The following is a 13,810-nucleotide window of genomic DNA, read 5'->3' as shown; positions in this document are numbered from 1 at the left end:
GAGGGCCCCATCCCCCTCCTTCTCCTCCAAGGGCAGGGAACAGATGCGCGGGCGTCCAGCCAATCATAGGGGAGCAAGAGAAAAGGAAGGAGCCGGCCAATCAGAGTGAAGAGCTGTTGTAGCACCCGGCCAATCAGAGGGAAGGGGGGGCAACCCTCAGCCAATCACAAGCAAGAGAGAGGGCTGGGCCCAGCCAATCCCAGGGAAGAGCTGTTGCAATCACCCCACCCCCCAGCCAATCAGAGCAGCGAGGATGGAGCTGGTTCCTCCCCTCTGGAAGCCCCTCACCCTGGCCCCAGGGCTGTGGGGGGGCTGGGATCGGAGGCGGGGGTCCCGGGATCGGAGGCGGGGGTCCCAGGGGCAGCTGGAGCGTGCGGCTGCGTCCCTGGCCGGCTTGGCTCATAGCCGGCAGCTGGACCTGTGGCTTCTAGCTTTCCCCCACATCCAGTGGCAAGGAGTTCCACGGGTTAACCGAGCGCTTGGTTTGCATCCGGTGACCCCCGGCTCGCCGTGCGTTGTGCGAAGGGGGTGAAGGACGCTCTCAACATTGTCCCCCGCGATTGCAAGCAGGGAGCTTGTGACTGTAGCGTTACAGTGTCCACCGCTAGTGCAAGGGTTGTGAGTGTAACGTTATGTTGTCTGCTGTTGTTGCAAAGGAATCGATTGTGACTGTAGCTTTGTCCCCCACCGCTATTAGAAGGGAATCGACTGTGACTGTAACCTTGCACTGCTGTCTCCCCGCTAGTGCAAGGAGTGGAGCGTGCCTGTAACCTTGCACTGCTGTCCCCCGCTCGTGCAAAGAGCGGAGCGTGCTTGTAACCTTGCACTACTGTCCCCCCGCTAGTGCAAGAAGTGGAGCATGACTGTAAAAAATCACTCCTCTAAGGCCGCCCCCAGCACAGCCCCACACCCCACCGCTCGGGGGACCCCGCGGGCCCCCGTCCCAGCGGCCCCCCCGCCAGGGAGGATCAGACAGGAGCGGGCCGCGGCGTTGCGGACCGCGGCCGCGGAGACTCTAATCACGTCTCATGCGCTCTCCGATCATCACGTGCTGCCCCCGGCGGGGAACAGGTAAGGATGTACCTCACTGACGATACAGAGCGTGCCCCGCCGCCGGGACCCACCGGCCGCCCACCGCTCTCCCCCTCAGGGTGAGCGCCGTAACCCACCCCGGGAGACACCCCCCTCCCGTCGCCGCTCCTACCCCCCTCACCCCGCGGGGAGCGGGTCGGAGGCCCCGCATGGCAACAGACCTCGCAGTACCGGCCCCGCTCTCTTTCCTCCCACAATGCCCCGCGGAACACATTTGCATATGCCGCAAGTCGGTAGCGACCGTACGTCTCAGGAAAGAGGGGCATTGGGCTTTTCGTTAACAGCGGGGTCACGGCTGTGACCGTAGCTACCAAAAAAGTCAGGCAAGCGGATTTGCAGTTAAGTGTGTGTGTGTGTGTGTGCGTGTGAATTGATAGCCCCCCCGTCCCGTGTGCGTGTGACCTGACAGCCCCCCCCGTCCCACCCCCCACCTCTGGTCCTGCGGGGCCGGGTTTGCATCTTCCATGGGGCTGTGGAGCAGGGGTGGAGGCCCCGCTTCCCCCAGTCTCTGGCCTCTGAGCCCCATCACACTCATGTCACACAGGGGCACTGAGCCGGCAGTCGCTGTGGCTCCAGGGCACGACGCTTGTGACCCCCTGTGCGGGGCGGGGACCCCAGGACGAGCACTGGCCTTTTGACTGCCCCCCAGCTCTGGGGGTTTCACAGACTGCCTTTTGCCCCACAGCTCGCTGGGCGTCGGAGTGACGGGCAGGGCCGCACAGCGTCCCACATCACTGCTAGTTAACATTGGTACGGGGCGGTCCTTCCACCGGGCGCTGGCCAGAGCCCCCCGACCAAGATTGGGGTCCCGTCGCGCCGGGCGCTGGCCAGAGCCCCCCGACCGAGATCGGGGCCCCGTCGCGCCGGGCGCTGGCCAGACACCCCCCGACCAAGATTGGGGCCCCGTCGCGCCGGGCGCTGGCCAGAGCCCCCCGACCGAGATTGGGGCCCCGTCGCGCCGGGCGCTGGCCAGACACCCCCCGACCGAGATTGGGGCCCCGTCGCGCCGGGCGCTGGCCAGAGCCCCCCGACCGAGATCGGGGCCCCGTCGCGCTGGGCGCTGGCCAGACACCCCCCGACCGAGATTGGGGCCCCGTCGCGCCGGGCGCTGCCCAGAGCCCCCCGACCGAGCTCGGGGCCCCGTCGCGCCGGGCGCTGCCCAGAGCCCCCCGACCGAGCTCGGGGCCCCGTCGCGCCGGGCGCTGGCCAGAACCCCCCGACCGAGATCGGGGCCCCGTCGCGCCGGGCGCTGGCCAGACACCCCCCGACCGAGATTGGGGCCCCGTCGCGCCGGGCGCTGGCCAGAGCCCCCCGACCGAGATCGGGGCCCCGTCGCGCTGGGCGCTGGCCAGACACCCCCCGACCGAGATTGGGGCCCCGTCGCGCCGGGCGCTGCCCAGAGCCCCCCAACCGAGCTCGGGGCCCCGTCGCGCCGGGCGCTGCCCAGAGCCCCCCGACCGAGCTCGGGGCCCCGTCGCGCCGGGCGCTGCCCAGAGCCCCCCGACCGAGCTCGGGGCCCCGTCGCGCCGGGCGCTGCCCAGAGCCCCCCGACCGAGCTCGGGGCCCCGTCGCGCCGGGCGCTGCCCAGAGCCCCCCGACCGAGCTCAGGGCCCCGTTGCACTGGGCGCTGCCCAGACCCCCCGCAATCAAGATCGGGGCCCCGTCGCACCCGGCGCTGCCCAGACCCCCCGACCGACCTCGGGGTCCCATTGCGCCGGGCGCTGCCCAGACTCCCCTGACTGAGTTCGGGGCCCGTTGCACCGGGCGCTGCCCAGAGCCCCCTGACTGAGTTTGGGGCCCCGTCGTGCCGGGCGCTGCCCAGAGCCCCCCAACCAAGCTCGGGGCCCTGTCGCGCCGGGCGCTGCCCAGACCCCCCGACCGAGATCGGGGCCCCGCTTGATGTTCGGAACGGCTCCTTTCAAATCCAGCCAAAGCCTCAGTTCCAGGCTTTCTTTTTGGTTTTAATAAAATTTCCCTTTTTTAAGAACGGGATTGGATTTTTGGTGGCCTAAGGGGTTTGTGCACCGGTTGTGTAATTTGCTGGTGGCCCCTTTTCTGTCTCAGCTCTTCCCCGGAGGGGGGCAAAAGGGCTTCAGGGCGCCCCACAGGGCGGGATTCCCAAGCGGGCTTCCTGGGTTCAAGGGGTTTTTGCTTTTGGGTGGTGGGAGCGTTTACCAAGCCAAGGTCAGAGAGAAGCTGCAACCGCGGGAGCTTAACTCCAGCCTGGAGCGGCCACTAGGAATTGTTACAACCCCTGCGGGCCCTGGGCCCCCCCCCAGCCCTGCCGGTGCCCCTCACTCCAGCCCCACACCCCTGCTAGCCCAGCCCTGCCGGTGCCCCTCACTCCTGACCCGCAGCCCCTGCCCCCGCAGCTCTGCCGGTGCCCCTCACTCCCGACCCGCAGCCTCTGCTAGCCCAGCCCATTCTGCCAGTGCCCCTCACTCCCGACCCGCAGCCCCTTGGTAGCCCAGCCCCAGCCCCACACTGCATTTGTCCCTCAAACCTGATGCACAGCCCCCTGGAGCCAGTGGGGCAGCAGTGACTGTGAAGGGAGAGCACCCTCTGCTGAATCAGCCCCCTTCTCATGGGATCACCGCCGTGAGTTCTGCCCCCCAGCCCACAGCCAAGCAGGGAGCAGACTGGAACAGACCCCAGTTCTGGCTAGGAAAGTCAGCTTTATTCATGGGGCAGGGCGGGGTCTGGGGCATGGCGTCGGCCCCGGCCTGGGGGAGGGGGACACAGCCAGAGGGGGAGCAGCTGGTCGAAACAGGAATAATTCTTCTCCCTCGCTGCGTCAGACGCTCCTTAGGGGCTCCGCCCCACTGATCCTATCACTGCCATGCACAGGCGCTGCCATGGATGGTCTTTGGGGGGGGCGCTGCAGGGTCCCATGGGGCTGACGCAGGGTGCAGTCCCGCCTGTTGCCCCTGGGGGGCGCTGCAGGGTCCCATGGGGCTGACGCAGGGGGCAGTCCCGCCTGTTGCCCCTGGGGGGCGCTGCAGGGTCCCATGGGGCTGACGCAGGGGGCAGTCCCGCCTGTTGCCCCTGGGGGGCGCTGCAGGGTCCCATGGGGCTGACGCAGGGGGCAGTCCCGCCTGTTGCCCCGAGGGGCGCTGCAGGGTCCCATGGGGCTGACGCAGGGTGCAGTCCAGCCTGTTGCCCCTGGGGGGCGCTGCAGGGTCCCATGGGGCTGACGCAGGGGGCAGTCCCGCCTGTTGCCCCTGAGGGGCGCTGCAGGGTCCCATGGGGCTGACGCAGGGTGCAGTCCAGCCTGTTGCCCCTGGGGGGCGCTGCAGGGTCCCATGGGGCTGACGCAGGGGGCAGTCCCGCCTGCCGCCGCTGGGGCGTCCTGGTGCAGCTCGCTGCAGGCTCCTAGGGGGCTAATTCAGCCCTGCCCCCTAGAGGCAGAGCACCAGGTCCTGACTGCCCCATGCAGCCACCCCACCACCAGCTGCCCCGTCCAGCGCCGGGCCTGTGGGGCTGAGGAGCAGCGGCGGGCGCTGGCGAGCGCCCCGTCCGGCGTATCCACCCCCCGGCTCAGAGCCTGTGGGGCCAGCGGAACAGACCTCCCGGGGGGCCGGCTCCGGCTCACAGGGGCTTCCTCTTGAACCCGAAGACGGACACGAAGAGCAGGATCTCGAAGGCCGCGGGCAGGGCGCTGGGGGCAGAAGGGCAGGCGGGGTCAGTGCCAGGGGCTCTGCCGCGGGCAGGACGTTCCCGAGGGGCCCACCCCAGCCCTCCCCCTCGGGGGCATCTACCTGCAGAAGGCCAGGATGTACCAGTAGGTGGCGCTCTCCCAGCGCTCCAGGACGAAGAAGGAGAGGCAGATGGAGGCACTGCAGTGAGCGGCCAGTGCTGGGGAGGAGCCGTCAGGGAAATAACCCGTCGTGGTGAGAACAGGCACCGGGAGACAGGCCCTTTGCCCTCTAGGGGGCGCCGGCTCCCATCCGGCCCCAGGGCAGGGACGGCTAGTTCAGGGGCGGGGAATGGGGCACGGGGCCTGTCCCCTCTAGGGGGCGCCGGCTCCCATTCGGCCCCAGGGCAGGGACGGCTGGTTCAGGGGGCGGGGAATGGGGCACGGGGCCTGTCCCCTCTAGGGGGCGCTGGCTCCCACCCGGCCCCAGGGCAGGGACGGCTGGTTCAGGGGGCGGGGAATGGGGCACAGGGCCTGTCCCCTCTCGGGGGCGCCGGCTCCCATTCGGCCCCAGGGCAGGGACGGCTGGTTCAGGGGGCGGGGAATGGGGCACGGGGCCTGTCCCCTCGAGGGGGCGCCGGCTCCCACCCGGCCCCAGGGCAGGGACGGCTGGTTCAGGGGGCGGGGAATGGGGCACGGGGCCTGTCCCCTCTAGGGGGCGTCAGCTCCCATTCGGCCCCAGGGCAGGGACGGCTGGTTCAGGGGGCGGGGAATGGGGCACGGGGCCTGTCCCCTCTCGGGGGCGTCAGCTCCCATTCGGCCCCAGGGCAGGGACGGCTGGTTCAGGGGGCGGGGAATGGGGCATGGGGCCTGTCCCCTCTAGGGGGCGCTGGCTCCCATCCGGCCCCAGGGCAGGGACGGCTGGTTCAGGGGGCGGGGAATGGGGCACGGGGCCTGTCCCCTCTCGGGGGCGTCAGCTCCCATTCGGCCCCAGGGCAGGGACGGCTGGTTCAGGGGGCGGGGAATGGGGCACGGGGCCTGTCCCCTCAAGGGGGCGTCAGCTCCCGTCTGGCCCCAGGGCAGGGACGGCTGGTTCAGGGGGCGGGGAATGGGGCACAGGGCCTGTCCCCTCTAGGGGGCGCTGGCTCCCACCCGGCCCCAGGGCAGGGACGGCTGGTTCAGGGGGCGGGGAATGGGGCACGGGGCCTGTCCCCTCAAGGGGGCGCCGGCTCCCACCTGGCCCCAGGGCAGGGACGGCTGGTTCAGGGGGCGGGGAATGGGGCACGGGGCCTGTCCCCTCTAGGGGGCGCCAGCTCCCATCCGGCCCCAGGGCAGGGACGGCTGGTTCAGGGGGCGTGGAATGGGGCATGGGGCCTGTCCCCTCTAGGGGGCGCTGGCTCCCACCCGGCCCCAGGGCAGGGACGGCTGGTTCAGGGGGCGTGGAATGGGGCACGGGGCCTGTCCCCTCGAGGGGGCGCCGGCTCCCACCCGGCCCCAGGGCCGGGACGGCTGGTTCAGGGGGCGGGGAATGGGGCACGGGGCCTGTCCCCTCGAGGGGGCGCCGGCTCCCACCCGGCCCCAGGGCAGGGACGGCTGGTTCAGGGGCGGGGAATGGGGCACGGGGCCTGTCCCCTCGAGGGGGCGCCGGCTCCCACCCGGCCCCAGGGCCGGGACGGCTGGTTCAGGGGGCGGGGAATGGGGCACGGGGCCTGTCCCCTCGAGGGGGCGCCAGTTCCCGGAGTGCTGTGCTCCCGCCAGTCTCTGACGCTGGGCAGAGGGCAGGGGCTGCGGCTCCTGCAGGGGGCGCCACTGACCTGCAGAAGGCAAAGATCCACCAGTAGAGGCTGCTGTCCCACTGGTCGAAGAGGAAGAAGAGGAGGGCCACGGCAGCGGCAGCGTGGGCCCCGATGGCTGGGGGGGGAGCAGAGTCAGGGACCAACAACGGGGACCGATGTGGGGGGCGGATGCCGCTGGGACAGGGCAGGGGTTGCCCCAGTCCCCCTCTCCCGGACCCATCCCTGATCTCTCCGCTGTGGATGCCAACAGTGCTAACCAGGGTGATCTTTGGGGTCAGCTGAGTGACACCCCCTCCTTCCCATTCCCCACCCCCCCGAGCCAGCCAGTCCGCCACCCGGGGCCTGGATGGGAGCTGGCGCCCCCTACAGGGGACAGGCCCCGCGCCCCATTCCCCTGCCCCTGAGCCAGCAAGTGCAGATCAGCGGTGGCGCCCCCTGGGGATGACAGTCGTTGTGCTGGGGGGGGAAGAGCAGGCAGGTCCCGGGGGATGCTGTAACACCACGCGGGGGGTGGAGGGGAGAGTTCATTCCCCCCCAAGCAGGGCGGAAGGATACAGAGCAGACTCTGCGTGTTGTTGAACATGGACACCCCGGAGAAGAAGCCGGCCAGCTCCACGGCGAACAAGCCCAGCGTCACTGACAGGGCCACCACCAGCCTGGGGTCAGCGCCGACAGCCGGACGGGAGACACAGGGTTACACGGGCCCAGGCCGGGCCAGCCCGCCCCCCGGGTCCTGCCTTCCCTCACTCCCAGGCCACTTCTGCCTGCCCCGGTCTCCCCACAGGCCCAGCCCCCTGCAATCTCATGCCTCCCCCACCTCTCTGAGCCCACTTCCGCCCCCTCTGCAGTCCCATCCTCCTCCCCCCCATGCCCTGCTGGGCCCATCCTCCTCCCACCTGTCCCCCTGCAGACCCAGACCCGTCCCCCCCACAGTCCCTGGCTGACTCACTCCAGGTCCTGGCGCTCGTACTGTTGCTGGCTGTACTGCAGGGGCAGCGAGGCGAGGACGTTGTTGTCCTGGAAGACAGGGGGCGGTGAGAGCAGCCCTGCAGGGAGGGCGGGCTGGGGTAGAATCAGGGGGGCAGAGCAGAGGCCGGGGAAAGGATGCCATCCTGACTCCCAGCCCTCCCCTGCTCTAACCCACCAGCCCCCACACCCCTCCTAGAGCGGGGGAGAGAACCCAGGAGTCCTGATCCACATGGTGGCTGCCCACCTCCCTGCAGCCATAACCTCCCCCCCGGATTCCTGCAGCCAGCGCTCCCCACACCCCTCCTCTCACCTCTGGAAAGCGACCGTGTGTGTGCGGTGAGTGTGTGTTCAGGTGCACACGCTGGGGGCTGGGAGAGGCCTGATGTGTGAGAGAGATGGAAGGCCCTGCTGTGCGAGGGGTGGGGTTGGAGGATCCTGTACACCGTGTTAGGTGGTGAGCGGGCTGGGAGAGCGGTATGTGTGTCGCAGGGGTGTGCGTGGTAGTGGCAGGTGGGTGTTGCCGGGATGGGCATATGGTACGGGGATGTATTCATAGAATCATAGAATCATCGAAGATCAGGGTTGGAAGGGATCTCAGGAGGTGTCTAGTCCAACTCCCTGCTCAAAGCAGGACCAATCCCCAGTTAAATCATCCCAGCCAGGGCTTTTTCAAGCCTGACCTTAAAAACTTCCAAGGAAGGAGATTCCACCACCTCCCTAGGGAACCCATTCCAGTGCTTCACCACCTTCCTAGTGAAAAAGTTTTTCCTAATATCCAACCTAAATCTCCCCCACTGCAACATGAGACCATTACTCCTTGTTCTGTCATCTGCCACCGCTGAGAACAGTCTAGATCCAATCTCTTTGGAACCCCCTTTCAGGTAGTTGAAAGCAGCTATCAAATCCCCCCTCATTCTTCTCTTCTGCAGACTAAACAATCCCAGTTCCCTCAGCCTCTCCTCATAAGTCACGTGTTCCAGACCCCTAATCATTTTTGTTGCCCTTCGCTGGACTCTCTCCAATTTATCCACATCCTTCTTGTAGCGTGGGGCCCAAAACTGGACACAGTACTCCAGATGAGGCCTCACCAGTGTCGAATAGAGGGGAACGATCACGTCCCTCGATCTGCTCGCTATGCCCCTACTTATACATCCCAAAATGCCATTGGCCTTCTTGGCAACAAGGGCACACTGCTGACTCATATCCAGCTTCTCGTCCACTGTCCATGTATTGTAGGCATGGACGTTGTAAGGGCAGGTGTGTGTTGAAGGCATGGTCGTCATATGGGTGTACGTAACAGAGATCGTGCGGCTGTGTGTCATCAGGGTCGGCGTGTTGTACGGGTGTACATCAGAGGCGCGGGTGTCGTAAAGGCACGTGTCATCGGGGCAGACAGGTTGTACAGGTGTACGTCACAGGGGTGTACACCCTTGGGTGAGCATGCAGGCATGCGGTATGGGCGTACCTCACGAGCACCATTCGGCTGGGTGTTGTCAGGGTGGGCGGGTGTCTCTGGGTGGGAGTGCTGCGTTGGTGTGCATTGTCAGAGTGTGCTACATGGGGGTACCTTGTGGGTGTCTTGCAGGTGTGTGCCGTCGGGGTGGATGGGTGGGCATGCTGTACGCGTGGGCAGGTGTGCTGTAGAGGTATACGTTGTGGGCGTCGCGCAGGGGTGCGGCGTCGGGGCAGGCGGGCGGGGCGGGGGCGTCGGGGCGGGGCGGGCAGGCGCGGGGAAGGGCATCGGGGCGGGCGGTGGCGTCGGGGCGGGCGGGCAGGCGCGGGGCAGGGCGTCGGGGCGGGCGCGGGGCGGGGCTTCGGGGAGGGCGGGCGGGCGCGGGTCAGGGCGTCGGGGCGGGCGGGGGGGCGTGGGTCAGGGCGTCAGGGCGGGGCATCGGGGCGGGGCATCGGGGCGGGCGGGCGCGGGGCGGGGCTTCGGGGAGGGTGGGCGGGCGCGGGTCAGGGCGTCGGGGCGGGGCGGGGCGGGCTGTCCGGGGGCGGGGCAGGGTGTCGGGGCGGGCGGTCGCAGGGCGGGGCGGGCTGTCCGGGGGCGGGGCGGGGGCGCAGATCAGGGCGTCGGGGCGGGGCGGGCTGTCCGGAGGCGGGGTAGGGGCGCGGATCAGGGTGTCAGGGCGGGTCGGGGCGTTGAGGCAGGGTGTTGGGGCGGGGGTGCGGATCAGGGTGTCGGGGTGGGGCGTCGGGGCGGGGCGGGCCGTCGGGGCGGGCGTCAGGGCGTGGTCGTCGCGCCGTCGGGGTCTCTTACCCGCGACCAGAAGAGGGTGACGACGAGCACGAGGTTAGGGTTAGGGGTTAGGGGTTAGGGTTAGGGGTTAGGGTTAAGGGTTAGGGTCAGGACGGGCGGGTCGGGGGTGTCAGGGCGGGGCGGGCCGTCGGGGTGGGCGTCAGGGCCGTGGTCGTCGCGCCGTCGGGGTCTCTTACCCGCGACCAGAAGAGGGTGACGACGAGCACGAGGTTAGGGTTAGGGTTAGGGTTAGGGTTAGGGTCAGGATGGGCGGGTCGGGGCGTCGGGGCGGGGCGGGGCGTTGAGGCAGGGTGTCGGGGCGGGGGCGCGGATCAGGGTGGCGGGGTGGGGTGTCAGGGCGGGGGCGGGGCGGGGGCGCGGGCCGTGGTCGTCGCGCCGTCGGGGTCTCTTACCCGGGACCAGAAGAGGGTGACGACGAGCACGAGGTTAGGGTTAGGGTCAGGATGGGCGGGTCGGGGCGTCGGGGCGGGGTGTCGGGGCGGGGGCGCGGATCAGGGTGTCGGGGTGGGGCGTCGGGGCGGGGCGGGCCGTCGGGGCGGGCGTCAGGGCGTGGTCGTCGCGCCGTCGGGGTCTCTTACCCGGGACCAGAAGAGGGTGACGACGAGCACGAGGTTAGGGTTAGGGTTTAGGGTTAGGGTTAAGGGTTAGGGTCAGGACGGGCGGGTCGGGGCGTCGGGGCGGGGCGGGGCGTTGAGGCAGGGTGTCGGGGCGGGGGCGCGGATCAGGGTGTCGGGGCGGGCCGTCGGGGCGGGCGTCAGGGCGTGGTCGTCGCGCCGTCGGGGTCTCTTACCCGCGACCAGAAGAGGGTGACGACGAGCACGAGGTGGGCCGTGAGGGTCAGGAACCGGGCCGGCACCAGCCCGCTGACCAGCGCCATGGCCCCGCAGCGCCGGGCCGGGGGGTCGCGGCAGGGCCTGGCTGGGGCGGGGGAAGCGAAGGCGTCAGGCTGGGGTGACCGGAGGCAGCACCAGGCCCCCTCCCTGGGGAGCCCCCCATCGCCCGTCGTCCCCACCACAGACCCCCAGGGGACCCCCCCTCCTCACGGCCCCCCGTCCCCTGCCCGCGCGCCCCCCCCCGTGGAGACCCCCTCCCCGCGCGCCCCCCCGTGGAGACGCCCTCCCCCATCCCCGCGCCCCCCCTCGTGGAGACCCCCTCCCTGCGCCCCCCCATAGAGGCTCCCCCCTCCCTCATGCCCCCCCCGGTGGAACCCCAGCCCCGCGCGCCCACCCCGGGCTCGCGCTCGCTCTCTCTCTCTCTCTCTCTCTCTCTCGCGCTCAGGCTCCGCGCCCCGGCCCTAGGCCCCCACGTTGCCCCTGGCAACCGACCAGCGCCTCCCGGCCCCGCCCCTCGCCGCCCCTAGCGCTTGCGCGCGCGAGAGAGAGATAGATCGAGAGAGCGCGCCCGTGCGCTCGGAGGAGATCCCGCGAGAACGGCGCAGCCGGCGGCGGCGAGCCCCAAGCCGCCATCTTGAGTGAGGGCAGGACGAAGGGCAGGGGCCCCTCCCCCCTACTCTGTGCCCTCCCCTAGGGCCATGTGGGACATATAGGGACTCTCCCTCCCCAGGGCAATAGGGGACATATAGGGACTCCCCCTCCCCAGGGCAATAGGGGACCCCCTCCCCCAAGGCCATAGGGGACATATAGGGACTCCCCCTCCCCAGGGCAATAGGGGACCCCCTCCCCCCGGGCCATAGGAGACATATAGGGACTCCCCCGCCCTTGGGGCCATAGGGGACCTCTGCCCGCAGGGCCATATGGGACATATAGAGACTCCCCCTCCCCAGGGCAATACAGAGACCCCATCCCCCAGGGCCATACAGGTCCCCCTCTCCTCCTAGGGTCATATGGTATCCATGAGGCTTAAGGGCTTCCAGTCCGCTGAGCGCAAATCTGGCTCCCACAGCATCAAGGAGCCTCCCCCCCACATCAGGCCCCTCTCCAAATTTTTGTTCAGTCCCTCTTAACCCCAGGCCCATGCCCAGTCCTGACTGCACCCTGGGGGCAGAAGGTGGTGTGAGATCAGCCCTGGGCTCTCCAGGTGGATGGGGTAGGAAATGGACCTGGGGAGCTGGGCTGAGAACCAGGCATAGAGAGGAGTTCTCACAGGGGTAGGGCTTAGCTATGTGTGGGGGATGTAGCTCAGTGGTAGAGCGCATGCTTTGCATGTATGAGGCCCCGGGTTCAATCCCCGGCATCTCCAGGGGTTTTGTTATTGCAGCTGGAGCTGTTTCCCTGTGAGGCTGTAACTCCAGGCAGCTCTCGTGAGGAGCTGAAAAAATGAAGGTTTCAGTAAAGGCAAGATCCAGCAGCAATGGGCAAATGATTTATACCCAGCTATTTGCCAATCAGCAATGGGTAAAATGATTTATACCCAGAAATCCGCCAATCAGCGAGAACAACATGATTTATACCCAGGTATCTGCCAATCAGCAACAGGTAAAGTGATTTATACCCAGGAATCCGCCAGCCAGCAAGAAACACAATGATTTATATCGAGGTATCCTCCAATCAGCAAGAGGCAAAATGAGTTATTCCCAGGTGTCTGCCAATCAGCAAGGGGCAAAATGATTTATACCCGGGTATCGGCCAATCAGCAACAGGTAAAGTGATTTATACCCAGGTATCTGCCAGCCAGCAAGGAACACAATGATTTATATCCAGGTATCCTCCAATCAGCAAGGGGCAAAATGATTGACATCAGCTACACTCCAATCAGCAAGGGACGAAATGAGTTATTCCCAGGTGTCCACAAATCAGCAAGGACCAAAATGATTTATACCCAGGTGTCCGCCAATCAGCAAGGAACAAAATGATTTATCTGCAACTATCCTTCCATTATCATTGGACAAAACAATTTACACCCAACTACGCTTCGATCAGAAAGGGGCAAAATGATTTACACCTGGCTACGCTCCAATCAACGTACAAAACAACATGGTCAGCGAAGGCTCCTCGCTGACTGCGTTTGAAGAATGGTTGAGTCTTGAAACTATGGGCAGAGGGGGGAAATCTGGAAAAAATGTATTTCTCGTCAAGTTTTGCTTTTATAAAGTAAACGTTAAGAAACAGAATCTCTCTATCTACCCCACCCGAGCTGTCTATGCACCCCTTCGCTGATACCCCTCTCTATTTACCGATCTACTCACCCCCCCAGAAGTGTACCTACTTAGAAAGCCAGAGCTCTGAGCCATAACACCCCCATTGCGCCCACAAAGAACAGACTTTCTACAGCAGGAGGGAGAAGCCCTAATATCACCCAGCTGTGATGGCCGAGTGGTTAAGGCGTTGGACTTGAAATCCAATAGGGTTTCCCTGCGCAGGTTCAAATCCTGCTCACAGCGGTTAGTTGATTTTGCTCAGCAAGGTGACGCCTGGAGATCTTGCTGGCTCAGGGCATTTTCGGTGGTGAAATGCCAGGCAGGGACCTGTGGGGCTGGCACTACTGGGTTCAGGAAAAGCAAATTCTGGGGCCATGGGGAATGACCCCCAAATTCCTTAGTGGGGCTGGCAAGGGGATCCCCCAACACCTGGAGACACACGCCCTGGGAGGCCAGCATTCAGGACTCGCTCTCTGACCCAGGGCACCCAACAAACCCGTCATCGACTCTCCAGCCAAAAACCCACCACTTGGGGTGGCCCCGGCTCTGGTGGGAGCCTGCCCCGGGGCCGATCTGGGGACGTGAGCCCAGTGCCGGAGCCCCGATCGACGCAGAGCGGCCTCCCCAGCCAAACGCCGGCAGGGATGTGGCTGCCGACAGGCCGGGACAGAGGTACCGCGGAGATGCCCGGCTGGGTTGGCAGATGCAGGCTGGAAATGGCCCCTGCAGGACTGAACAGCTGGCGTTGTCCAACTCAGAGCAAGACCCCCCATAGCACAGAGAGCCAGGGGGGTTCAGATCTCTGTGCTGCCTGCCCCCTGCCAGGGCCTGGGAGGAGGGGGGGCGGGGGCTGATGCCCTGTGTAAATCAGGAGTCACTCCACTGGAATCAGAGGCACTGATTCCCCTCTCGCTCACCCCAGTCTTTGGGCCAGCACATGGGATGGAGGGCAGAGGGCATCA

At 67.0% G+C, this 13,810-nt stretch overlaps 1 protein-coding gene and 3 non-coding genes across 9 annotated transcripts; 2 read left to right on the top strand and 2 right to left on the bottom strand.

Annotated features, from left to right (window-relative positions):
- Positions 1-967: 967 nt before the first annotated feature.
- Positions 968-1,094, bottom strand: LOC119564659. The gene has a single exon (XR_005223628.1). It is a non-coding gene; the product is annotated as a U8 small nucleolar RNA (small nucleolar RNA).
- A 3,099-nt stretch (positions 1,095-4,193) lies between these two features.
- Positions 4,194-11,098, bottom strand: TMEM107 (transmembrane protein 107). Of its 6 annotated transcripts, none has more exons than XM_037887652.2 (6): positions 11,077-11,098; positions 10,542-10,669; positions 7,472-7,539; positions 7,078-7,178; positions 4,851-4,947; positions 4,194-4,750 (listed from the first exon to the last, which is right to left on the bottom strand). In XM_037887652.2, the coding sequence occupies exons 2-6, from the start codon at positions 10,626-10,628 to the stop codon at positions 4,681-4,683; spliced, it is 423 nt and encodes a 140-aa protein (XP_037743580.1). In that variant the 5' UTR covers positions 10,629-10,669; positions 11,077-11,098; the 3' UTR covers positions 4,194-4,680. The 6 variants fall into 6 exon arrangements, with proteins under 6 accessions (XP_037743580.1, XP_037743581.1, XP_037743578.1 ...); XM_037887653.2 differs by lacking the exon at positions 4,851-4,947 and adding an exon at positions 6,541-6,637 and having other exon boundaries at positions 10,542-10,665; positions 10,979-11,095; XM_037887650.2 differs by having other exon boundaries at positions 10,542-10,665; positions 10,979-11,095.
- A 780-nt stretch (positions 11,099-11,878) lies between these two features.
- On the top strand, positions 11,879-11,950 carry TRNAA-UGC. Its single transcript has one exon. It is a non-coding gene; the product is annotated as a tRNA-Ala (tRNA).
- Positions 11,951-13,009: 1,059 nt separating this feature from the next.
- On the top strand, positions 13,010-13,091 carry TRNAS-UGA. Its single transcript has one exon. It is a non-coding gene; the product is annotated as a tRNA-Ser (tRNA).
- Positions 13,092-13,810: the final 719 nt, after the last annotated feature.

The sequence above is a fragment of the Chelonia mydas genome, chromosome 28, assembly GCF_015237465.2.
Source record: "Chelonia mydas isolate rCheMyd1 chromosome 28, rCheMyd1.pri.v2, whole genome shotgun sequence".
In the NCBI taxonomy this organism is placed as follows: Eukaryota; Metazoa; Chordata; order Testudines; family Cheloniidae; genus Chelonia; species Chelonia mydas.
Note: the sequence above shows the minus strand (reverse complement) of the source record. Positions and strands in the feature narration are given on the sequence as shown.

Excerpts from the sequence above, each read along its gene's own strand:
- TMEM107 (XM_037887652.2), bottom strand. The coding sequence starts at position 10,628 with ATGGCGCTGGTCAGCGGGCTGGTGCCGGCCCGGTTCCTGACCCTCACG. Across the intron at positions 7,540-10,541 it reads TCACCCTCTTCTGGTCGCGG|GACAACAACGTCCTCGCCTC; the intron begins GTAAGAGACCCC and ends CCTGTCTTCCAG. Across the intron at positions 7,179-7,471 it reads TACGAGCGCCAGGACCTGGA|GCTGGTGGTGGCCCTGTCAG; the intron begins GTGAGTCAGCCA and ends CGCTGACCCCAG.